Below are 24365 nucleotides of genomic sequence, written 5' to 3'. Positions count from 1 at the left end.
ATTAGCTATCCAGCCAGACCCTCTAGTCTCAGTCCATTAACGTCATTCCAAGTTTCCTCCGCATCATCCAGGGTCCATTACCCTGGAGCGCATCATCCATTCCCTCCTCAAACACCGCAAAGGTGGAGGCATGCAACTGTGATCCTTTGCAGGTATCATTCCACCGTCGTTCCTTCAGCACCCAATAGCATGTATAAGCAACGCATAAGCAAGGCGTGCGATAAAGCATGTATGAACGTGTGTTTGGCGGTGGCGCGCACCGGCGCGGAGCTTTTGCAGCGTCCGCCCGCGGATGTCGTCGTGGTGGGATCGGAGCGATTGACCGCGCGGCCGCTAGGCCTCGTAGCCGTAGATGGTATTGTGGGTATCATATTACTCAATAAGTCGTAGTTCGTAAGGCGCAAAGAAAGTCTTCAAGTCATCATTCATCGGTAGTAGCCAGACGACCGGTGCTCGCGGATGTCGCGTGATGATGGCTCGCGGACCTCGACAGCGTAGTGCTTAGCAGCCCGGCGCTGCTTAGCCACTTCCTCCTCGTAGAGCGACCCGCGCTTGGAGTTGGGAGTGTTGCTGATCTCGGCGAGTGGACGCTTCGGCCGGCTGGTGGAGTGCTGTGGCCAGTCGACGATTTCGCTGTTGCGTCGTGATGATGACTTCTTGGTCTTTGGCTCTTGCTCAACCTTGACGGAGTGGCTTCGTCGGGGAGAGGCGGGTGCTGTGCGGGGGGCAACGTAGTAGCTGCGGTCCATGGAGACGAATGGCTTGCGGGATCGGTGACGGATGCTACGCTCAATGGCCCTGAGGAGGCTGCAGACCTCGATGTAGCCGGCGGGGATCTCTACACGGACGAGCTTGTTATCTTCCTCGACAGTTGAGTAGGTGGCTCCATCGGACTTCTGGTAGATGTAGCGAGCGACCTGTTGAGCGAGACTGTGGCCGACGTCGCAGAGCTGCTCGTGGTTGCGGTGGACTTCGTAAGGGTTGTGGCAGTAAGCACACTTCCTGGCGTGCATCTCGAAGTGGTAGGCGGCCCAGCTCTCAGCAGTGTTGACGGGGCGGGAGAAAGAGTCGACAGGGTCCTCGTAGAAGCCGACCACGCGCTCCTTCTTGGCCGTGGAAGGCCGCGAGTGAACGATGGTAGGCTGGTTTGTGCGTGCGGAAGGCATCTTGGGCGATGAAGGGGGTGAGTTCTTCAGGATGGACTTGGGGTAAGCCGTTGTGACGTTGTTGCCAAGGTACGGAATGGTAGCGAAGTCACTCCCGGGTGGGAGGGTGATATTGGTGTAGTGTTGTTGAGCGTTGGTTGACTTTGGTCTTTATGGGATGGCGAAGACTGGTTGTTATGTAGATAGCAGGTCGTCGTCGTCTGGAGTGAGTTGGTATGAATGGAGGGGCTATGGTGGGTGCGGGTGCCATGGAATATATGTCTTGTCTCTGTACAGAGGCCGCATGCCCAGGGTGTGGGTGGAAGCCTGAGCTAGGCCAGGGTTGCCTGCGCCCATCAGCAGGGCTAGGTTAGCTGCTCCTAGTGCCCAGACTGGGGGGGCCATGGCCGGCTAGCGAGGGCGGTGACTTGAAATGTTCCTTTCGATCCGTGCATGACGACGATGTCTTGGGAACCGCCGCTAGACGCATGTTTCGTCAGTCAGAGGGCCGCCAACGGCCGCTGCTCGAGGGCGCTGTCATTAGCGATGGTGAGCTGTCGCTTCGCGCACTGCTGTCGGAGAATGGGTCCAGCAGTGCCAGCACCCGCCGCACCGACTCCTGGCGCCCGTCAACGTGTCCAGTCGGGCAGAGAGAACACCTATGCTGTCTCTCCAACGAGGTCGGCCGCTTCCGTGGATGGGGTCTGATTATTCGACGCTGCGCCTCATGTCGCTGTCCGCGTTCGCAGGGTGTTGAGGGGTGGGCGGGTGGTCGCTGCCTGTTTCTCGAGGCATCAGCCACACCCAATCCGGCCTAGACTTGTTCTCTCCCCACCATCGATTTCTCATTTGCGCAGCACTCCCACAATCTCACCGCTACACAGGTTCGCGCATAGCCACAACCTCCCGCAATCCATCTGTCAACTAATGCACAGCGCAGAGTGGCTGTTGAAGCCCTTGTGCGACTGTGCGAATCGCTGCAAAATTGCACTCTACGTGGCTGGCATGCTACAGACCGGCGGTTGCAACCACGACAAGATCCACAATACCTCACCTAGGGCTGTGCTAAAGGGTCTACGCCCTTCAATATGCACCAGTCGAGGGCGCCGAACGTGCAAATTGTTTGCGTGTCTGCGAAAGACTCATCAGACACCCTGTTACTCGACGCTTGCCGAACGACGTGCATAGCGCTACGCACCCACCGATTTATTAGCTCTTCTCATTCTGGTTGACCGGAGTTTGACACCTCGTCATTCGTCAATTGGGCTCTCTGGTGACTCTTTTCACTATCGGCGCGCTGGTACAGCAGTTCGCGCCCACCCCACCGAGCTGAGCAGGCCCTGGTTACCAATGTATCCTTCGGTATACAGCGGAAGTGTTTCATCACGGGAAACACGTGGACGGGCCCTGGATAGTCAAGTTTCATACCTGGCTGTCGCTCGATTTTGCCAACGGTGAGTCAAATGTGCCCCGTTTGGCACTTCTCGGTGTCTCTCTTCGCGCTTTCCTATGACTCCGACGGCGACTTGACAGTCGGCTCGCCCCGTATGTCGGAGCAAGCCATCAAACTATCACTCCCGCTTGTACGCATCTTCTAGTGGCACATGATCAAGTCACTGGCCTTGGCCGGAGATTTAATGGCTTCTAGCGCCATGTCGCTCATCATGACAGCCGCAAACACCGGTTCGTCGGCTCTGCACCGCCACACAATGCCGCTAGTTACACGATAGAAACTCCAGTCGTCATTCCCCCATCTCGTAAGCTCTTCCATGCCATACCAAGACCCTCTCCCAAGGCTGCGATGCATGACGACCAGAAACCACTAGCATCCGATATCCAGAAATACGCCATACCCTGGCGCCACAGAGGCGTCTTACGAAGCCTAGGAATTACGGCATCTTTGTCTCCACATGTCGTACTTCGCAGGATGGAACGCTCCGTTGCTCCTTGTGAACCGTCTCAGTTGCCTTACGGGAAACAAGCTTCGATGCGCACGTCGCTGGAGTATCCTTCCACTGCTTCATTTTCCTAACATGCCCAAATATCTTCCGTTATTTGTGATCAGCTGATACGAGTAGGTCTGCCGCGGTCTGGATCAAGCCCTCGGTGAATCTGCGTTACCAGAGACTAGGCAACAAGTCGCCGTCATAGCTGAGGATGAGGTACCAGGCGATGGATATCGTCGGAACGCTGGCGTGCCCAATAATCCAGTCGACTGGCGTGACCTCTCGCTCACTCAATGCTTTTAGAAGCTGGCCTTGACATGTGTCTTCGCATTCAACGTACCTCGTGACATGAGCAAGCGTATGTACGCTAGCATCTCCAAGTCTGGAGCCGTATGCAGTATCGGTTTGAGTGGTTAATAACACCGTCTAGCCGCATTTGAACTGACAGTGCAGGAGGGTCCAGATGAGATTGTGGGACCACGCGGAGCGGGTCAGTCACGTGCGCACCCTTTCATCCGCGCGACATCACGTACCACTTGACTTTCGGACATGGCGCTTACTAAATCGACTGGATACTGGCGATAGAGGCGATCAATTCGGCAATATTTCGCGATTCTCTTATCTTGTCCAGATCTGAAGCTGACTTGTTCCCGTAGTAAGCGGCAATGCTTACCAAGTTCACCGGTTGCTGGGCCTTTCATCAGCACAAACCTGTTCTCCAGAACAACGAACACGGTGAACGGCAGCTTCAGGTCAGCTGAAATTGACTTCGCGGCATGCGGGCGTTATGGCGATCTCCAGGCAGACCAGTAGTGTCAAGCTCGAAATAGGGGTCCTCAATCGCCATCGCGTCCGGCATCACCCTTGCGTTTGGCAAAAGAAACTACTGTCGCGCCAGCGTTGATTGTAGATGAACAGCGAACACTCAATACCTGATCAGCTTGTTGCTGACATGTACACGCAAAGCTTCCACGGGGACCGTCAGCCGCTGACTACCCCACAAACTGGCGGTCTCGCCGTTTCCGTTAATGGGGATGTGCATCGAGCTGCTTGCTTTTCAAACTCAATCGCGCTCCAGACAGTCGGAGATTTCTTTTGCAGATCCCGCGAAGATCGGAGCAAAGTCGCGCAACGTGAACTACAACCACCATTTTCAAGCCTCCAAGCACTGCAACAACCACACAATGCACAGAAGATGCAAGAGAAGACCTCCATCTCCAAGATGATACGGTGAATTGATACCCAAGGCTGAGACACATGACCGCGCGTTTCAGCGGAACGGTAAGCCTTAGCCTGTTCCTGGGCTAGTTTGCGATCTGTGCTTCCACACCTCACACCGCTTTTCAGCGAAACTTTGCAGGAGCGCAGCGACCGCATTTTTGCTTGAAATACCAGACATCCCTTCTATTCTCCTAATTCTTTCTTTTCTAGAACACCTTGCCCTTGACCGGTTGCTTGAAAGGAAAACGACGTCGCGAAACAGAAAGAGAAGAGGAAATGCCACCCCGAAGCGTGTGTTTGAATGTGTTTACGTCCAGTCTTGGCGATGGCAATGGAGCGGTGAACACTGGTCGACATTCCATAATGGACAGGAGGGATAGCGCGCAGAGTGGTATGTTGGAGTCCTTTTCGAAGTTGCAATCGCAGACTTTGAAATCGTTATTGCGATGCATACTAACTTTGCCAACCAGACATTCCGAGACGGTCCTCTGACGGCTCTGTCGCATCGCAAGCCACACCACCAGCAACCACCTCACCACTCCCTGCATTCAACCGACCCGAACTCTTCCATTCCCTGCGTCCGATGGCCAGCACCGAAAGCCTAAACGGCGCATTCAACAGCAAACGTAAGTTTGGACTCCCATCTCCAGCTCCCATGTGGCGCGATGCAGGAACCCCGATTTGATTCGCTGGGCTGCATTAGTGCGCATGTGGCGCTCCACTTTATCCCACAATTATCGCCGGCCGCCTTACTGGCCTCGCACTACAACACCACTTCACTTCATGATACAAACTTCATGTTGCTAGGCACTTCATGCTAACGTGCGATAGCTTGCACAACATGCTCCGGCGAACCCGCACGCCGCCGCTGCTCCCGCTGCAAGGCTGCCTACTACTGCGACCGCAACTGCCAAAAGTCGGACTGGAAGACCCACCGCAACGTCTGCGAACCCATTACCCAGACTTACTCCGCACCTGCCACTCCCAACTTCTCCAACCCTACCAGCCCCACGAACGAGTCTTGAAGATGCGACGACTACCACGCCGCCGAACGTAATGAACGCTGGAGGAGTCAATAGAGCAGAGGCGCTGCTGCAAACGGAACGACGGATGTGATATCAACAGCAATCACCTGCTACGAACTAATGATACGAATTGACTGGACTTGGGAAAACTGGATCGCGGCGTTACCTTTGTTTGTTTGTTGTTTGTTTGATTGATGAAGGTGTTTTTGGGTGTTACTACATTTAGAAAGAGCGAAAGCATTCAGTTGCACTGCATAGCGAAACTAGCGAAATCATACTCATTCTTAGCTTCTTTTGGAAGATGGGACTTTTTTGCGCTTTGCGACGTCTGTGCTGCTTGATAGTTGATGGGTCAGATTGCACTTTTGGAAAGCATTATTTCGCTTACTGCGAGGCTTCACGAGATTCATTCTTTTCGGCGTAATCGATGTGTATCTGACTCGCCTTCAAATATATACGCTCACCGCTTCTTTTCACGGAGTCACCAACTCGAACCTACGTGGCATACTCCTTCACGCACTGTTCACGCAGCATTGTTGTTGCGGCAGATGATGCAGTCATGTTCCAATCTGCCATGTAGCTGACTACACTGTCTCCTGACGCCTCGCGCGTCTTTGCCGACTGCTTCTGTATGCTGCTCGCTGCAATCGGTCGAACCCATAGGTCTTGTCGTTACACGATTGTGATCTCCTGTTCAGCGACATCTTCGATCTCGTGTTCCCGAAGGCCTACAAACGTGCCAATCCTTCGTACAACGCCCGGCCCAGCCGGGATTAGAATGAGACCTTCACATTTTCGCTCGCGATCATTATCCAATGTGTACCAACGTCGTCGTAGTGGTAGAAGTACTAAATCGACAAACATCGAACATTAGAGCTGTTTGCCAGAAGTGATGAGAGTTGGTGCAAACTTACAAGCAATCAAAGGGTCACTGCGGAATTCATCGTAGTCGTAGTGAAATGCCGCTTTAAATGCTGAGCCCCGGCTAGGACCCGCACTTTTGGTGTCTCGGTGAAAATAGGTCTTGTAAAAACGTTGCAATGGTGATTCCGCGATCTCACTTTCATCGTGGATAAGTGTGCATTTCTGGTAGGTTACCCCAGTCATTCTTGGAACGCTGGCAATGAATATCCTTCCACACATCTTGATTGATGCGTGGATCACTTCTCCATAGGGAACTTCAGCGTTCTTGGGGAGTACTGCCGCCGATACAAAGTTGCAGCAGTCTTCTTCCCAATTGTCATCCACCGGACAGATCCCATTAACGGAAGCCCAAGACCACGACGGTGCTCTATACGGGCTGCCGGCACGTCGTTCTTGTGAAGTGTTCTCTGATCCCCAACACAGCTGCTTGATGAGGTTGTATCGCCAGAGACCTGCATAGTAATGCCCGAGGACCGCAGAAAACCTTTCCGCCAGAGCCGCGATAGCAGGCAACTTGTCGCTTTCTAAGGACATGGCTCGATACGAATAATCATAGACAATCCGTATCCACTCTGAAAGAGCTACGTCTGGGTCCGTGTCAAGCTGGGAGATCAACTTTGGCACTGGGTCATGACCCCAATCTATGTTCAATGAGTTGTTCAAATTCACCATACCTGATGCACATCGCCACTCTAAGGTATACTTAGTGTAAGCTAGTATTCGATTAGCCATCATTTGTTCTTGTAGTGCCCATGCTCGTGTGCTCAGTGGGTTGCTTGACTTGAGAGATGATGAGCGATGTGAATACTTCCGAGCGGTGATGCTTCCAAATCTCTTTGGCGCTAATCGGAACGGTATCCGAGCGCTGGGAGCGTCCATCGTGTCACGATGGGCAAGAAAGCCGCGGGCCGCATCGTCTGCGTTAGAAGCTAGGATCGTGATATAGGCATTACTGTATATCTGTGCCATGGACCCAATTTCGCGGAGTTTGTCTTCCACATCATCTTGAATGATGCACAGTGCATCTACCTAGTGTACTCTGGTTAGTCATACGACTAATGGCCTTCGATCGAATGGGAGTGCCCAGCATACCCAGAGGTAGGGAATGGATAGTGAACGTGTGACAAGAACAGCATCCTTGATAGTTTGAGGTAGATCATTGAAGTCCATGTGCTGCATCAGCGTCTCGATAGTGTCCGACCGCAGTTGCATTTGCGACCCAGATCCCCAACAATATGACAATGCCACAAATTTGTCGAAAGCTCCGTTCGTATCACAGATCCTTGCTGTTGCTACATCGATGAGACGTGTGGGGAGAGGAACATCTGCTTGCCGAGGACAGCATGGATGTTGAACGCATTCCTGAAGCCACCTTGAGATCTGGGAAGACGTTTTCGATGGCGTCACATCTCGATCCACATCTCGAGCGGTTACTTGTTGGGCGGCAAGGTTATCGTGTTCAGTGAAGAATTCAAGTACTGCGCGGTACTTAAACACCTTCAACTTGTTCCTAAAGTGACATTCGTAGAAGTTACTGCCTGGTGGCGTGATGACATGCCTAGAGTCTGCGTTCAACCTGATTTCATAGGTCTGCGCAGACATCTCACGCCAGGGGAAGGCTTGGTCAATCAACGAACACCACGTGCATCCAGTCCTAATGCCTGCTTGAAGGTTCTCTTGAGTCATCTAATTCAATCGCTGGGTCAGCAACATTGTGTTCATTCGGTGTTGTGTACAATCTTGGGATTGTCTTAATCGCAATCCAAAAACGCTTTGTATCATAGTAACCGCGTGCAACACTCACATCGTATTTGAACACGTCAATATCACCACGCCCAAGCTTCTCGAATGCCTCCGTATCGAAGCATTTCACCCAACAAAACTCGCAAACCAACGCCCGCACACGCTCGAGCGGCTCCGGTTCGCGCGCCATTGTGACCGTAGGTAGCACAACGCGATCTGCGCACGGCAGCGTTATAGTTGGTGTGCTATCGTCGAAGAAGTCAGGGTGGACGGTGAGATGCGAAATGAGAAAGGAAGGCTCAACACAATCTTGCGGGGTTTTGAAGTTCGGGCGCCACCCACGTGAGATGTAGCTCTGCCTGCTGCGCCATGCATCCGCATGTGGAAGGTGGCGTGTTCAGCAGCTACGTATGAGTATGTCAGATTTAAGCGTCAATGCCATGACGCAAAAACGAGTTTGCCTTCTGCGATTGCGGTGAAGCAAATCTCATTACACAGAAGCGCGGTGATGTGGGAAAATACGTGGACTAGTTGTTGAGAACCTCACTAGCATCGAGACTGAATGTGATTCTTCGTTCAAAATTGGCGGAGCAGCACGACTGAGAAGAAACGATATGTGGTAAGGCTGAGACAGCACACACGTGCGACAACATGACCATGCGGTAGTGGTCTGCCAGATGAGGGTATGACAAGGCTGAGGCAGCCAACCCATAGGCATGACAAAATGCATCGTTCAGTCGACACTACTACCCTTATGGGCTTCGCAGAATGAGTGCGCGCATATCATGCATTGTCGATCAGAATGTACTATGGTGTTCCTACACAACCTGGCCGTACGGTGCCCCACCATCAAGCTTAAAGTATCCCGGCTGCAAGTCCTGGAACACCCCACTCGGATCGTATTTTTTCAAGACCTTGTTCAGCCTAGCCACGTTTTCCGCGCCGTAGCCCGAGATGACAGGCTGGTAAGGACTACTATACGGCATGTACATGTAGTCATTATACGCACCCAGCTCCTTCGCCATGGCAACCGATGCGCTCAGGAAGTCTTGCGCTGCTTTTAAGACCACCTTGTCATCCTTCTCGTCCGTCCAAGACAGGTAGAAGAGGGCGTGGAATAGAGGGCCGTCTTCTGGCCGAAGACCCAGCGCATTGCCGCCCTTTTTCTGCATGGCTGCAATGGCGGGTTTGCTGAAGGCTTGGAACGTGACACTGGGCGAGCCAACGGGGATGCCGGGCGCAATCTTGAAAAGATGGTCTGTCATACGCTTCATCAACTCTGTGTTCAACTTAAAGGACTGGGACCACATAGTTGTGCGGAAGCCGTCCGGCATGCTTTGGCTGAGACCAGGAGTTGTGTCAGCCAGACTGCAATTACGAGTGTTGTCAGTGAGTGGAGGCACCGCGAGGTATTGCTTCAGTATAGCGGGTGGGTTCGCTGGGTCGACCGGATCGAAATACTCGTACTCAGTCGATGCGATTTTGACGCCACGGGAGTAAGCGACGGCAACGAAGTGGGCGGCCTTGGTATCGGTCTCAGCTGCCTCAACTGCGTTTCCAAACGCGTCGAACAGGGCAGGCGCGTAAGTTGCGTTGTATTGGCGTTTGCTCGCGAACATGAGACCTTGAGGTAGGGTTTCGTAGTTGAACGCCGTGATCACGCCGAAGTTGTTGCCTCCGCCGCGAAGGGCCCAATAAAGGTCTGGGAAAGTCTTTTGGCTCACAGTAAGGATGATACCCGAAGCGGTGACGAGCTCATATGAGGCAATGTTGTCACAAGCTAAGCCGTACTCGTTGGTGTGATGACTGATACCTCCGCCGAGCGTGAGTCCGCCGACTCCGACATATGCCGCCTATTTGGCATCAGTAACGAACTCAAGGTGTTGAATTTGATCATTCGACTTACTCGTCCACCAACAATGGCAAGATTGTAGGGCGTCAGGTAGTCGTATACCTCCTTCCATCGGTTCCCAGGGCCGACGGTAAAAGTCTTTTTATCTGTAGAGAGTTTCCTTTGGTTCAGGTTGACCATATCGACAGTGATGCCACCTTCAATGCTAGATGCGCCGGGAAAGGCCGCATGGCCTCCGCTTTTGACTGCGAAGGGACATGTTGTGAGACGTGCAATCAGTACTAGGCTCGAGACATCTAGGGCGGTACTAGGCTTGAACGTGCAATGAGGTTCGACTTCGAGCTGCTGTATAGACCAGTACGTTGTTGGCGCAGCGCTGGATACCTTGGCCGCTCCAAAAACGAGCTTGAGGGAGTTGCACTTTCCGAAGCTAATTAGCGGAAGATGGGTAAGATTGGGTAAATGAAACCTACGGCAATGGAGCAGCCCTTCAAGGAGGATCTGGCCGCCAGACCAGCCAAGGCGGGGATGGTAGACACGTTGATGCCGTTGTCAATAAGAGCCTCCGTCACATTGAAGTCAGCCGGCTCGAAGACATCCTGAGTTGATGCTCCAGCTGCCACCGCAAGAGCGCAAACGCATAGTTGATGGAAAAGCTTCATGACCGCTGAAGTAAATTGCCGCGCACCCAAGGGATTAAGATCGGAACTTCTGCGGCCTATATGTGAAGGGACAGGCCATCGATCGCAGGAGACAAGCCTTTTGTAGTCGTATCCAAACCCGCGGAGCCCCCAGGGCGAGTAATGAGACGGCTCTTACGGGTCTAGAAACGCCGTTGCGCGTTTTCTATGCGATGTACAGCGCGTGTTAGTGAGATCATATAAACTGTCCAATCGCGAGGGTTCAGATCGTTACTTCTGCAGGTGACGGGCGGCAGTCCGCGAACCGATATGCCCACAGTATGCAAGTCGCACATATTGCCTCGCGGAAGTAAGGAGCAAGCACAGTCCCTGCAGGATCCTGTACCTGGATGATGCGACTTAAATGCCTGGCTAACTTTGAAGGGATTGCACTTTTGATCTTGGGCACTGAGCCCCTCTTCTTCGAGAGATGTCTTGTCGAGCGGTTGAAACGATAGGTACGCATCTAAAGTGCATCTCTTCCGCCCATTGTCGGATCCAAGACAGTTAGTTGACGCATTCTGTAAGGGAGGCAAGCAATCGAACTGCAAATGTTGATGCAAAGAGAGATGGAAATCGGGTTGGGACGGCTCGGTTCCGTGCTCCGCCACTAGCGCGGCTTGGCGTTGCGGCACGGTCTGCGGGTGAACCTACCTATCGGTCCTCCACGAATCCTTCAATCCATCGTCCATCACCACAAGTTTCTTGTCCGTACTCTGGATTCGATCCTTTCGCTACGCTCGCACCTATATGATTACAACTAGCGTTTATCAGGCAGGTGCAGCTTCCAGCTCTTGTCCCGGGCGGTAAGCTCGTGGCAAGCCTCATTAGCCACTCGATGGCCTGTCAACGCCGACAAGTTTCCCCTGACATCTGGAGTTGGTCAGGGCAGGCAGATAGGCTCCCAGACGTCCACCGACTAACACACGCACTCTGAATGTTGCTTATCGATTCGGAAATTGAATAATGCGTGCGACACGTCGCTCGGAGAGTATCTGGGACGGGCATCTCGCATCAGACTTTTGCTACGCTAAGAGCATGGATCCATCAAACACGGCGCGGCGACACGCAATGAGAGTTCCTTCAGCTGTGCCTCTTCCTTCTCATTGTTGCAATCAAAGTTGCCGCGACATGAGACTGCAATCCATACACCAGGATTCTGGCACGTTGAGATCCACTGTACCGCTGACGCGGTCAAGAAGGATGACGGACGACTCTTATACCTGATGCTGGGTGCACTGTTTGTAGCAATAGACCCCATTGTCTACCCTGGGCGTCCTTTCCTTGCCAGTACGTTGCCCCTCCAGTTGGCACTACTCTTTCATTCTTCAGAGTCACTGTTATGACTGTCTCTACTCACGAATCCAATGACGGAGGCTCGAGCGCATCGTTTCCACAGACAACGGTGCGGGTAGTTGGCTATGTATCCATCTCCATAGTGTCAGTGGCTATAATAGCCCGATGCTTGCTGCAGTATCTGCGACCGAGAAGAATAACTGCACAAGACTGCTGCATGGCTTTTGCGTACGTTCTTTTTCTTGCGCAATGCATACTCTACATTGTCCTGTCGCCCATACGGGGTAAAGTGCAGGAGGTAACGGAAGGCAAGATGCCACGCTACCCTGAGCTTCCTTATCATGTCTATCTCACCGGCAGACTCATTTTTCCTGCCTTGATGTTCTTCTGGGCCATCCTATGGACTGTCAAGTTGGGCCTGCTTCTTCTTTACAGGAAACTAACTGTCGGGCTGCCGAGGGTGTACAATCGGATGTGGTGGCTCCTTGTCGTTTTCTGGGTCATTGTGAGTTTCCCCCTACATCTTGACAAGAAAACCACTGTATGCTGACATGACAAACAGTCACTCATTGGAAACTATGTCGCTTTTCTCACATCTTGCGTATCACTGCACAGCTTCTTCGATGGATCTGGAGGTTGCAACAACAGAGTTAGGCAGTTCGTCAGCATTTGGTACTCTTTCGGTGCGGATACGATCACCAATATCATGCGTAAGCACTCTCGGCATCAAACCGCACGCTTCGAAATCGCTGCTGACGATCCCTAGTCATCGCATTTCCTTTGCGTCTTACGTGGAACCTTCAGATGCCGCGCACGCAGAAAAATGCTATCATCGTCTTATTTGCCAGCGCAGTATTTTGCATCTTGATCGCCACTCTACGCGCTGCCAATGTCACTGCGCATACTATCAGGACTGGCAAGACGATGGACGGTACATGGCTTGCAGTATGGAGTATGGCTGAGACAGCTGTCGGTAAGTCGCCTATGTGTCTTTTAGCTTGATCTGCTCCGTTGATCCAGTCGCTCAATACTGACACGAGTTAGCCATTTTGATCGGGCTTTGCCCCTCTTTCGCCGTCCTTCTCAACTCGAATAGCAGAACAACTCAGAAAGTCCATGGATGGAGCTACAACCTGCGTACCGTCGGCAGTGATTCAACACGCCATAAGCACAAGACGCCTAATGGATTGGATACTTTTTGGACGAACATACACGGTAGCTAGGAAGAGCTAGCAGGAAAACAAGATGGTGCATCTGTCACTACGACAGCCGACCAAGATGAAGAAGGCCCGGGCATGGCTAGATGAGTGCGGACAAATCATGGGAATAATGGAAGTTCGAGCTAGCAGCAGCTAGCACACCTGAACAGGCGCGGGGTATCACGTGGACGTAGCATGGCCCATGGAGTATACAACGTGTCGAACTCGCGTGAAGGTACATGTAACGACTATGCATGACCTCTATGTCATGTTTCATACTCTACTGCCGCACTACAAATCGTTGCGACTCAGCCCTCCGTCTTCTTCACGACGTTAAAGACAGAAGCCAGTCTGGCGCTAGCGAGCCACATTCACTTCGTTTCTGGGGTCCACACTTAGCTTGTTTGGTATATCACGGGTTCTAGCGCACTCCGCGAACTGCAAGTGACGCCGACTTCTCTACAATAGCCAACTTCTCTTGATTCGCGTTTGCGATACAACCTAACGTGCTCTGGTTTCAACCACCCCTTCCATAACCTCTCCAAGCACCTCTCTAAGAACTTGCGGCTGTTCTTCCAGCGCACCTACATCTTCAGGCTAACACATCCCAGGGCTTTACCTCACATAACCGAGAGACTTTCGGTCAGCCGAAAAGATGAGCGCCAATCAGGACTACATGACGCCAAACGACCATCTCCAGCAGTCCCTCCAGAACACCTCCGCATTTGAAGTCCTGGGCCACTTCTGCGGTATACCCGCTGTGGGCTCTCCCCAACGACTCAACGAGGCCGCCGTCGTCTGTATCGACGCAGAGTGGTGGCAGAAAGAGCCCAAACCCACCACCGAGCTCGGAATCGCTGAGCTCATGCAGAAGGGACTGACCCCAACTATCCACGCCGAGAATATCCTGTCTAGCATCCAAGTCGCGCACGCCCGTATCATCCAGAACGCGCACCTCATCAATAGATTCCCCGGTGCCGGAGACCCCGAGAACTTCCTCTTTGGCAAGACCAAGTTCGTCACTATGGACGAGGTGAAACAAGTACTCATCAATACGTTTGTGCGACCGCGCGAGTATGGAGACGGGTCTGACCTGCAGCCCATTATCTTGGTCGGTCACGCGGTAGAGAACGAATTCGAACACATGCAGCGCGCGTTCGGCGTCGACCTGCTGAGCTACGGTACTATCGTCAAGGTCATCGACACGCAGCTCATGGCGCAAGAACTGGGTATCAAGGCACCACGAGGACCTTTCATCGGACTCAAAGATCTCCTCGCGCACTTCAACATGGTCGTACCCAACCTCCACACCGCCGGCAATGACGCAGCAGCTACGCTCATGGCCGCTGTCTTACTTACCCTCAAGCCGTGGATGTATCCAGACGTCCCCGGCTCGCCACCCGCCGTCGTCCAGGGTCGCAGTATGTCAGAAGTGGTGGCTGGAGTCATGGAGATGGGACAGTCGCTGTCGCCGCCGCCCTGGGGAGAGCTGGTGTACTGTATTCGATGCGATCACAAGAGTCACCTCGCCAAATCCTGCTACACTGCTCTGACTTGTCAGAACTGCAGCAACTCGGGCGTCAAGAGGCTGTTTGGTGCGCGGAACACACATAAGACCACCAGGTGTATGTATCAGTACTTACCGATACCGCCAAGGGACTATGGATTTGGAGGGCAGTAGATTGAAGAGGTGTACGGGGACAGAGACGAGAGATGAGATCAAGGAAACGTTTGAAAGGACTACCGGTAGAACACCCAGGTAGCTACGCAGCTATGAATGAAACCATCACACTGGCGTACAAGTCAGACCCCACCCTGGAGCCTACATTGACCGTGGGCTACCCACTTTGCATGTGTTCATCTTGGTTTAGGCTCTAGACATGTTCAGTCCCTTCTTTGGTTGACGTGACCGCAGCCTTGTCCAACCTCTGCCTTCATCACCGCTACATGAATCAACGACTAATAGTGACACTGACGATATCCACATAGCTGCCCTCATACCTCCCGCTCCATCTGCTCAACGAGGCCCAAACGCACACGACCCCTCCATATGCGTCCCAGCATTCTTCCTCCTCCACCCCTGCACTGCACATTCACACCTCCTACACTTCAGATCCGCATTGTGACACTCCATAAACCCATGCTCGTAACTTCCGCACCTCCAGCAAAACACTTCTACACCAACAGGCGGCGCCGGCGTGGGCCAATTCATCAAGCTCTGCACCACGAACATCGCAGACTTGGAACTTGACTGGCCCACCCGCCCTGGCTTTGCCTTCGCATTCTGTAGAGACCCATAGAGCTCGAAACGGAGGGTTGAGAGGATAGCGACGATGGTGGCGTACATGGCTGCGTTGCCGCTGTTGTCGGAGTGATATACAGGGATGCTGAACTGCCTGAGGAGGTATGCGAAGTCGGCGTCGGCGTGACGAGTGATCTTCGATTGCTGGGGTATGATTTGCGCATCGAGACTCGCTACCGTGGTATCCAGAAGGGTTGGGTCGAAGTCGAACGCCGTCTTGCGTACCCTGCTGATGCTGCTGTTGGAGCCGAAGGACATGTATATGATGGGTCGGTAGCCAGAGTCCTCGTTCTGCTCGTCCATAGGCTGGTGCCAGATGTGCTCGAGCAGGACAAGAGCTTCTTGTTGGGACACATAGACCGTGGTGCCGAAATGGAAAGGATCGAGACCGGTGGCTGTAGCGTCGAGGTGCGCGGTGGAGCGGATGACGAGGTGGAGACACCATACTTTGCGTAGCAAGTCTTCTGCGTGCGGGCCGGCCATTATAGGCTGTCCTTGATTGATGCTAGATCGGTCGTAGGTGGTGATTCCAAGCTCGGTGAGGCGATACGGTGGGTGAGCTGACCATTTGCGGTGGAGGACGACGAGGACAGCGTCACGAAGTAGGTTTGGAGCAGTTGTCGACCTTCTGAGGTATTTGTGCAGGACATCTTTGTCTGGTAGCGCAGCCAAGGCGTTGCGAAGGGTTGCTAGCTTTGCTGACGTGGATTTTGACATGACTTTCAAGCTGCGCGATGTCCATGGGTAGCAGAAAATAAGCGGCAGGAAATCTGTGTAGGTGAAGCGTTCGTCCGTTTGATGCGGCACTTTAAGAGACTAGTGCCATTGGAGATGAAGCTGACAGTGAGAGTGAAAGTGAAGATGAGAATGAGGTTGAATTAGATTCTGGTTTTCGCATTCTGCTGCTGCTGAGCGCAGCACATCTTTCTCGTTGCAGTCATGGCCTTGTGTAACCATCACGACCGTAATCCAGTCAAGCCTGAGTCTTTTAGACTTTTTTTTGATGCCGAAGGAAAGTGCATTGAGTTTGCATCTCGTTGCTAAATGATTGTGTACGCCATCATAGCTTGTGGCTTTACTTGTCAAGGTGTTCTTGGCTTCATCGTCTGCACGTTTTGGTGACTCAAAGGGAGCTTTGATATCAGATCGCGGTTATCGGCTGACGAAAATTCATCGATCTGAATAAGATTTCACCGCTATGATGGGTGTGCCCGAAGACGCGACCTTGGTGCTCTCCATCGCGGAGGTATGAGGAGAGAGGATTTCCCGAGGTCGGCTGGATGGTAGCGCAGCCGCTAATCCATGAATGGCCTAGCTCTAATTACCCTTACTAATCCCAGCGCATCCCCGCCATAGCTCCAACCCTCAAAGTCTGATCTCTCCAGCCTCATAATTGTCCATTGTCGAGATAGGCCGCCCACTCAAATTTCATTATGTCGTCAGCGCCACCCAGAACCATAATTGATCTTCCGATCGAACTCATCGAGATGATCGGAATGAATCTCCTTGAATATGCTCCATACAACGATTCCGTCGCACCAGTCATACCGCGATTACTGGTGGTGAGTTGCCAGGCAGTGTACAACACCCGTCTAGCATGTCGAGGTCTCAGTAACGCTTTGAAAAAAGCGTTCCTAGAGGTCCTACATGATGTACCCTTCCAATGCACTGAGGAGCATCTGGGCCGTTTGACGCGATTGTTGCAGCTTCCCTGGGTGTCGCAGTCGTTCAAACAGCTCACTATCGGCGGTGCCAAGATAGCCAAAACACCCATACAACGATCCCGGGTGGTCTGGATACAGGACCATCTGGCGGACGCTTTCAAGACAATTCTCAGCATTGCGCCTCGTTTGGAAAGCATTAGATGTGTCCCAATCTTTGAGTCTTTTAAGCCAAACGATCCCCGTGACTCTTATGACAAAGACGTCGCCAATGAAACTATTCCAGAACGAAGGCAGGGTCCCTTCCGCTCTATAGACATCTTTGGAGTACGTCAAATCACCCATCGTTTCCACAGATAGTCTCAAAATAGAGGCTAACACGTGAACGTAGAAACTTTACACATCGATACACGAAAGCGGACACGCGGAAGCTCTTAGGTCGCTTTTGTTAGGATTCGACTACAGGGGAACACACAGAGTCTCAGCGCCGTATGAGATATCGTACCGCGGTCGAATAAAACTCTCCCCGTTCCTTGCGAAGCCACTACCCCATCTCCAACACCTCGTCCTCGACTTGGGATGTCTACGATACGGCGCTGGCATTTCCAGTTCGACCCGTATGCCAGTCCTGGAGTCGTTGACGATCGTATACACAACGTTCCACAATAACAGCGAACGGAATGTCGGGCCGTGGCCGGAGGGAAACCTGGACCTTCTGGCAAAGACTCAACCTCGACGGCTCGTGCTCACCAGCTATAGGTACATCACTCGAGAGGTACACGAGCCTCGAGAGAAGATTCTTGCTATTGTCCGTGCATTCAGCCACAGGCAAGGGCCACTACCGTGCTTGGAATTGCGCGACATGGATGTCGAATTGGATTACCATCGGGACGAACGGCCGATGCCAGCAGATACTTGGAAGTTCCCGGGGGACTTTCGCATCGCAGAGTTGAAGATTGCAAACGTGACGTGGTACCGACATGTGATCCATCGTGGCAGGTCAGAGCGCCGTGGCTGGTGCGAGACGGGTTGGGAACTGTTTCCTCAAATTTGTGACGTGTCAGAAGTCGTACGTGTACGCGTGTGTGACGGGTCGGAGCCCATTGAAGAATGCTTTCTCGAAAGACCATATGAAGATTTGCATATTGATGGCAATAGCACGGATCATGATACCGAGACAGATCGCAGCACCACCGAAGACGGATTCGATGATTCAGACCGGTCCACAGACGAAGACGAAGATGACGACGAAGACGATGACCAAGATGAAGACGAAGATGACGACCACGACAATGACGCAATGGACGAGGCATAGGCTATGATGGTTATGCATAGCCACTGCTTTCGATTCGATACAAGGGGTCCATGTGCATAGTGTTGGCGCAGCTTCACGTTCGGTGACAGCTTCAACCTCCGCCAGGCTTCTTCAGCGCTCCACCAAGAATACTCGGGTCAAGCATCTTGGCTTCAGCGACGTCGACACCACAACGCACCCACATGCTGCTCCAAAGCGCACCGACTGCTCTTTCTTCGGGCATGAAAACGACTGTATTCACGTACGATCGTGTCGTGTTATAGCAGTCTGGCATGTTGAATAGTTGCGCCTCGCAGTTGTCGCCTTTGTTCGAATAGAACACGCCGCATCGCGCTTCGCTTGGGAGAGTGATGCATGTGCCGTTCTTCCATGTTTCGAGGGGCGGTGGGAAATACGTCTTCTGCAAGAGCTCGCCGCGGCAGTGTTTAGGGCCGCCCGCGCCGGAGTATGTAAGGGCGAGGATCGGTATCTGTGGAGTGGTCGGCGGCCGATGCTTAGGCGCGACGGACGGTTTTGGCGTAGCAATAGGCCCCAAGACACCTTCAGCACTCCAACTCGCGCTCGTTTGTGGTTCCGGTGTGAAGCCAATCATCCCGTCCTGGGTTTCGGTCATCGTGGTGGGTACGAGGGTCGCGCCGGACACGATGCTGCTGCCGTTGTACACATCGCCGCGGTCGAAGTCCGTGCCGTTCAACAGCGCTTTCGCCGCGACGATATCATCGCCATCTCCGACTCTTGCAGCTTGCGCGAGGTTGATCTGTATGACTGGTGTGGTAGGTGCGCGTACTTCGATGGCGGTCGCTAGCGAGATTGCGATGAAGAGGAGGAGGGAGACGGACGATGCGATGAGGATGATGCGCCGCGGTATGGACGACATCGCGGTGGTATTACATTACTTTTGGAGATTTGGGAGGTTGAAGAGGTATGCGACAATGTCGAAGTTCGTGGGCGACGCCAAGGAAGCGTCGGGGGTTGCTACACTACGCGTTTCATCCCCACGTCCTCCCCAGACATCGTCGCAGGCTTGCAGGCAACTTCACCATACTTCCCTGACAGCTGTATACAGATTCTTTACTACATTCGGATGTATGATGTTGCGCGAGTGTGCAATCTCGATAGAACAGCGGCTTAGACCGATATCTGTAGGTTCAGTTACAAATATATCCCCTGACCCTTATACAGCTCCGTACCAGCTTTCATGGGCTATCATTGCCATGTAGCGAAAGCTGCACTTACGATTTGGCCTTGGCGCTCCAATGAAAACGGCAACGGCCGTATTCTATTCTACAACAGAGCAAGAGATTCACTGGAGTGACAGCCATTGGTCTAAGCTCATGACGATTCTTCTGGTTTTGACATGTATACACAGACGACTGGGTACTAATCTCCTGATCACTCGCTGCTGCCTATGCACTGGTCTGTCCGCTGAGCGATTTATGTCTCGGTTATCTCCTGTCGACTATACTCAGCCACCCTCAACCCAGAGACTCGTCTACCCTGGTAAAATACCCGTTACCGACGATCAACCTACGCCAAACTCATCTACCTCTCGATAGAAGTAGGTGTGGATAACACCCCACCCTCGACTCCAGACATGGCTGCCGAACTATTGGACGCAAACCGACGAGCGCTAGCGTTAGCCCTTAAGAAAACTGACGCCAACAATTCGAACACATCTACCGCTCGAATTGAGATGATGAAGGCCGAGTCTAGATATCATTCGCTGAAGCGTCGCCAAAAGGCACTGCATCGTGAAGAGGCTACTGCTGCTCGAGGATACGGCCAATCTTGGTGCCAAAGCTTCTCTCAAAGCCTCCTTGATAAGCTCCCTCGCGAGTTGCGAGATATGATCTACGATCACCTTCTCCCTCATTCAGCAGAAGTATCACTCCTGGGACAGGATTGGCGCGTTTCCTTCTGCCCTAGTCAGACGTTCGGCTCGTGGAACGACAGCGAACTCGATCCCATCCCTCATTATCTAACGAGTGAGTTTATGGGCACTTCCTTCCAGAAAGAGATTATGGAGGAACTCCACAGACACGCACAATTCCGTATCTACCACCCAAACGATGTGGAAGAGTTTCTGGAATATGGCCTGCCGCTAGCATCACTTCCGCTGCGGGCTTTCGACTTCGTTCGCTCACTCACTGTGCTGCTATCCTTCCAAGCCCATCAGGACGTCGACAAACCCAGGTGGCGCAGAACGGGACAGTACGATCTTAGGCACAACTCTGGAGGAGATCGTCAGAACTTGGAATCTGTCGCTACCAATCATACCTTCGAGAAAAAGGTCAAAGTACTTGCTATCATCGCCAAAATCAAGCAATTCAACAAGCTCGAACTGCATATCTTGATTCGCACCTGGACGCTTACAGGAGCGAGAGGCTTTGAGCGAGCTCTAGTTCCTTTTGTGCACGATCTGCAAGACCGCGGAGTGAAGGTTGACGTGGAAGTTCAGCCATATCGACGTGATTCCCGTCGTAACACTGAGATGTACTCTGGCTGGATGTGGGACTTTACCCGTCCGGAGTCGCGCTAGAAAAGCCACCGACTCAAGACTGGTACTTTCGTAAGTAATTAGCCTCAAGGATTCATTTCACACGCTTACCTTTCACGTCTAGAACCTGTCTTGCATACATTGCGACTATCGAAATTGTCGAAGCTCATTTCGTGTCGCTCTGACTCAACACAACAACGTAAACTCCACGCAGTCAGTTATCGAGAGATGACTTCAGGATTATGCTCATGGTGTGCTCTCGCCCGCCGTCTCATGACAGCATCTGGTAGGAAAGCTCTTGATGTATGAGGCAGTACGAGGAAGGTCTTAACACACGAGGCTAGAGATAAACACGCTGCTTCTCTATAACTTGGGCGCATTGGATTTGTAAAATAAAGAACATCCACATTACTATAACAGCCGTTTGAACACGTGATATGGTTGCTGATTGCATTGCTTCCTTCGACGTACAGCTGCGAATACAATGTGAACCCGAACGTAAATTTGAAGTGGTACTACATTTCAGACAATGATAGGCAACGCACGAGCCCTGTACCATGTGAGATACGATGATGCTACCGCCCTCTGATCTCGCTGATTTCCGATAAGTCGCGCCGCACTACTGGCCCACCAAGTACGTATGCCTACAGTGCCCACATCTCGCTTCTCAGTTGTCGTTATTCTGGAATTTTAGTAGATACTTCTTGAAGCTAGTCCCGAAGATGACTTACAAACGCATCAGTAACCAAGCTCTTCATTTGACGCGTGGAGAGAAGCATGGTACTGTCATAAATGATTTTTTCCCGCTCAGTTGGGTATTGGTACATGTTCGCGCTGATGTACCGTACGGTCACCTTGCAACCCTTTTCCACAAGCTCTTGGATGTGCGGAAGCAGCACTGCTTTGTATTTGCTAATCGTCGACGAGTCTAGGACTTTCACCTTGAGCTTGAGTGTAAATTTTGACACCTGATCAAGCTCCTTGAGAGTAGTGAGCCAGCTCAGCTGACTCTCGTAGTTTTCCTTTTTCCAGTTGTCTTCTTCCTTGCTGTACCAGATCCCTTCGTTGGAACAGGCGATGTCCATAGACACAATTACTTTGAGCGTTCGGATGTAATGTTCGGGTTGACAGGATGGATGAACCATCAGAGGACCATCTCTCAAAAATTGGGCCACGTCCTTGACATGTCCCACCTTATAGATGGCATGACGGTGGAAGAGCTGGGCAATTTCCACGGCGAACTCCTCACCCACGAACTTATCTCGAAAGTAGTGTGCGATTTCATCGTCGTTACCACGGCGTTGACTCCGTCCGCGACGGTCGATGGGTTGAAGGTGAAAGAAGTGATCGTTCATTGTGTTTGCCGGCAGAGGGACCTCAATCGGATAGATGGTGGCACTCGGAGAGTCGCCAATAAGGTAGAGGTAGACTTCATCTCGCAGCTCCCGAGCAGTGACTAACTCCAAGAAGCGTGCAGCAAATTGACGATTCCATGCGCGCGAGCAGTCATCGGTTATCTTCTTATACTTACTAAGAAGAAGTTTTATGTCAGCCATCGATCCATGACGCTGGGCGGCCCTGCACTTACGTTTCTAAACCCTGCTTCTCATGTTCAAGCGCACTTTGCGTAGTTCGAAGTGCATCTAGCTGCTTTTGCCGCTCTTCGATCTCTCTGGCAGTGGTATCACTTCTCCAAATGTATAGTCAGCTTCTTACTACAAAGACCAAAGAAAGTTGCTTACATCTTCTGGGCTTTCTGCAATTTCTGTGCAAGGCTGCGAGACTGTCAGATCCTTTAATACTGTTTGTGGGTATCTCTCATGCCAACTCACAGCGAAATTACCTGAGACTTGGTGGTGAGTCGATCCTTCGGGGCCATTTCGTGAATGCTCCGTTGTTCAGGTAGTGTAGTGGCAAAAGTTGAAACGACAGAGATATTCCAGACGATTGTGTTAATCTATATAGATTTATCGCGATGTACAGTTGACGTGTGCTCAGTGTGTAACGTGACAGAGCCGCAAGCTAAGTAGGTGCATGCGTACTATGGTTTAGGCAAACACTGGGCTTGACTTAAATGCGGGCGGCGTGAATAATGAGTCCAGTCTAGTCATGACCCTCTTCGCAGAATGTACTAGCTTGGGGAGAACGAGACGACTCAGCGAGCATTGAATTACATCAACAAACTAAACATAAACATTCGTTCAAGCATCCCCACCCTCAGCCTTCTCCTTCGCCTTATCCAAATCCAACGGCACCCTAACAACAATCTTACCCCTCGCCCTCCCCGTCTTCAACTTCTCAAACGCCTTAGGCGCATCCTCCCACTCAAACACCTCATCAACCACAGCCTTGACCTTCCCCTCCTTCATCCACCCTCCAATCTGGGTCAACGCATCCGACGACGGCTTCGCCATCAACAACTGATAGCTGTTCTTGCCGCCGCCCAAAAACCCGGGCAGCAGCATATTTGACCCAACGTTCTTGATGCTAGCAACGCTCATCCCCGCGCCGATCTGGACAAACTTGCCGGCTGGAGTGAGGAAAGCGGATGCGGCTTTGTAGAGGTTGGGTGGTGTACCGATGTTGTCGACGACGAGGGTGTAGGTCTGGTCTTTGGAGGAGAGTGTTTCGATGACATCGCTGGTTTTGTAGTCGATGACTTCATCGGCGCCTAGGCTCTTGCAGAGGTCGACGTTGGGTGTTGAGCAGGTGGTCGTCACGTGGCAACCCAGCGCTTTCGCGATTTGGATGCCGTACACACCCGTTCCGCCTGAGCCGCCGTTGATGAAGACTTTGTCGCCGCTTTTGACGTTTGGGGCGATGGCTTGGTATCTGAAGATGGGGTTAGCATGGCTTTCAGCTTCCTAGTAACCTGCGCGGCCTTACTCGGTCAGCCCCACGATGCCGACGCCTGCTGCGTCTTCGACCTTCACGCCTTCTGGTAACCTCGCCAGCATTTGTCTATCCACGGCTACGTATTGCGCCATGCTTCCTCCTGTCAGCGCACCAACTTTTGCGCCAAAGACGAATTCGCCAATCTGGTACTCGTCGACTTTCTTGCCTACTTTGGCGACCTTGCCGCAGAAGTCGGCACCGGGGGTGATGTCGGAGCCTACAAGTCGCAGAGGCATTGGCCCTTCAGTGACTTTGTGGTCGACAGGATTGATCGCCATGGCGTGAACTTGGACCAGAATCTGCTCATCATGAAGCACTGGTTGTAGCGCGGCCTCGTTGATCTGGAGGTTCTTCTCGATGCCGCCTTTGGTGCTGTTGTACTGCCAGGCCCTCATCGTGGACGCCATGTTGCTGTTTGATCTGAACGGAGCTTGTTGCGATAGATTTCCGATAGAATTGATGCCGCCGATGCGCGCTGTCCTTGTTATCTTATAGCGTGGAGACAGGCATGCGTCATGACGATTTGCGTTGAGCGGGGCAAGCGCCACCACCGCCTGTGAGCACGAGCTTTGTGAGTAGACACCCATCTATCGGAGCTCCTTTCAGGCGACCGAAGAGATCGCGCGGATGGAGCCTGGGTAGGACACCTACATCGTGGAATCCA

At 52.4% G+C, this 24365-nt stretch overlaps 10 protein-coding genes across 10 annotated transcripts; 4 read left to right on the top strand and 6 right to left on the bottom strand.

The window, feature by feature from the left end:
• Positions 1-425: 425 nt before the first annotated feature.
• On the bottom strand, positions 426-1166 carry J4E85_007522 (uncharacterized protein; the record flags this gene model as incomplete). Its single annotated transcript, XM_051471754.1, has 1 exon — positions 426-1166. The coding sequence occupies one exon, from the start codon at positions 1164-1166 to the stop codon at positions 426-428; it is 741 nt and encodes a 246-aa protein (XP_051324828.1).
• A 3509-nt stretch (positions 1167-4675) lies between these two features.
• On the top strand, positions 4676-5337 carry J4E85_007521 (uncharacterized protein; the record flags this gene model as incomplete). The annotated part of the gene is made up of 3 exons (XM_051471753.1): positions 4676-4703; positions 4783-4938; positions 5144-5337. 3 exons carry the CDS (start codon positions 4676-4678, stop codon positions 5335-5337), a joined length of 378 nt encoding a protein of 125 aa, XP_051324827.1.
• Positions 5338-8822: 3485 nt separating this feature from the next.
• On the bottom strand, positions 8823-10518 carry J4E85_007520 (uncharacterized protein; the record flags this gene model as incomplete). The annotated part of the gene is made up of 3 exons (XM_051471752.1): positions 8823-9857; positions 9911-10276; positions 10330-10518. 3 exons carry the CDS (start codon positions 10516-10518, stop codon positions 8823-8825), a joined length of 1590 nt encoding a protein of 529 aa, XP_051324826.1.
• A 3168-nt stretch (positions 10519-13686) lies between these two features.
• J4E85_007519 (uncharacterized protein) lies at positions 13687-14712 on the top strand (the record flags this gene model as incomplete). The annotated part of the gene is made up of 1 exon (XM_051471751.1): positions 13687-14712. One exon carries the CDS (start codon positions 13687-13689, stop codon positions 14710-14712), a length of 1026 nt encoding a protein of 341 aa, XP_051324825.1.
• Positions 14713-15242: 530 nt separating this feature from the next.
• On the bottom strand, positions 15243-15816 carry J4E85_007518 (uncharacterized protein; the record flags this gene model as incomplete). The annotated part of the gene is given in 2 exon segments (XM_051471750.1): positions 15243-15249; positions 15263-15816. 2 exon segments carry the CDS (start codon positions 15814-15816, stop codon positions 15243-15245), a joined length of 561 nt encoding a protein of 186 aa, XP_051324824.1.
• A 2040-nt stretch (positions 15817-17856) lies between these two features.
• On the top strand, positions 17857-18309 carry J4E85_007517 (uncharacterized protein; the record flags this gene model as incomplete). The annotated part of the gene is made up of 2 exons (XM_051471749.1): positions 17857-18011; positions 18153-18309. The coding sequence occupies 2 exons, from the start codon at positions 17857-17859 to the stop codon at positions 18307-18309; spliced, it is 312 nt and encodes a 103-aa protein (XP_051324823.1).
• Positions 18310-18400: 91 nt separating this feature from the next.
• Positions 18401-19186, bottom strand: J4E85_007516 (uncharacterized protein; the record flags this gene model as incomplete). The annotated part of the gene is made up of 1 exon (XM_051471748.1): positions 18401-19186. The coding sequence occupies one exon, from the start codon at positions 19184-19186 to the stop codon at positions 18401-18403; it is 786 nt and encodes a 261-aa protein (XP_051324822.1).
• A 717-nt stretch (positions 19187-19903) lies between these two features.
• On the top strand, positions 19904-20848 carry J4E85_007515 (uncharacterized protein; the record flags this gene model as incomplete). Its single annotated transcript, XM_051471747.1, has 1 exon — positions 19904-20848. The coding sequence occupies one exon, from the start codon at positions 19904-19906 to the stop codon at positions 20846-20848; it is 945 nt and encodes a 314-aa protein (XP_051324821.1).
• Positions 20849-21473: 625 nt separating this feature from the next.
• J4E85_007514 (uncharacterized protein) lies at positions 21474-22685 on the bottom strand (the record flags this gene model as incomplete). Its single annotated transcript, XM_051471746.1, has 5 exons — positions 21474-21488; positions 21538-22336; positions 22395-22478; positions 22549-22571; positions 22650-22685. 5 exons carry the CDS (start codon positions 22683-22685, stop codon positions 21474-21476), a joined length of 957 nt encoding a protein of 318 aa, XP_051324820.1.
• Positions 22686-23007: 322 nt separating this feature from the next.
• Positions 23008-24108, bottom strand: J4E85_007513 (uncharacterized protein; the record flags this gene model as incomplete). The annotated part of the gene is made up of 2 exons (XM_051471745.1): positions 23008-23638; positions 23693-24108. 2 exons carry the CDS (start codon positions 24106-24108, stop codon positions 23008-23010), a joined length of 1047 nt encoding a protein of 348 aa, XP_051324819.1.
• Between the last annotated feature and the right edge of the window lie 257 nt (positions 24109-24365).

The sequence above is a fragment of the Alternaria conjuncta genome (genome assembly GCF_024043145.1).
Source record: "Alternaria conjuncta strain BMP 0040 chromosome Unknown scaffold_10, whole genome shotgun sequence".
Taxonomy (NCBI): Eukaryota; Fungi; Ascomycota; class Dothideomycetes; order Pleosporales; family Pleosporaceae; genus Alternaria; species Alternaria conjuncta.
Note: the sequence above shows the minus strand (reverse complement) of the source record. Positions and strands in the feature narration are given on the sequence as shown.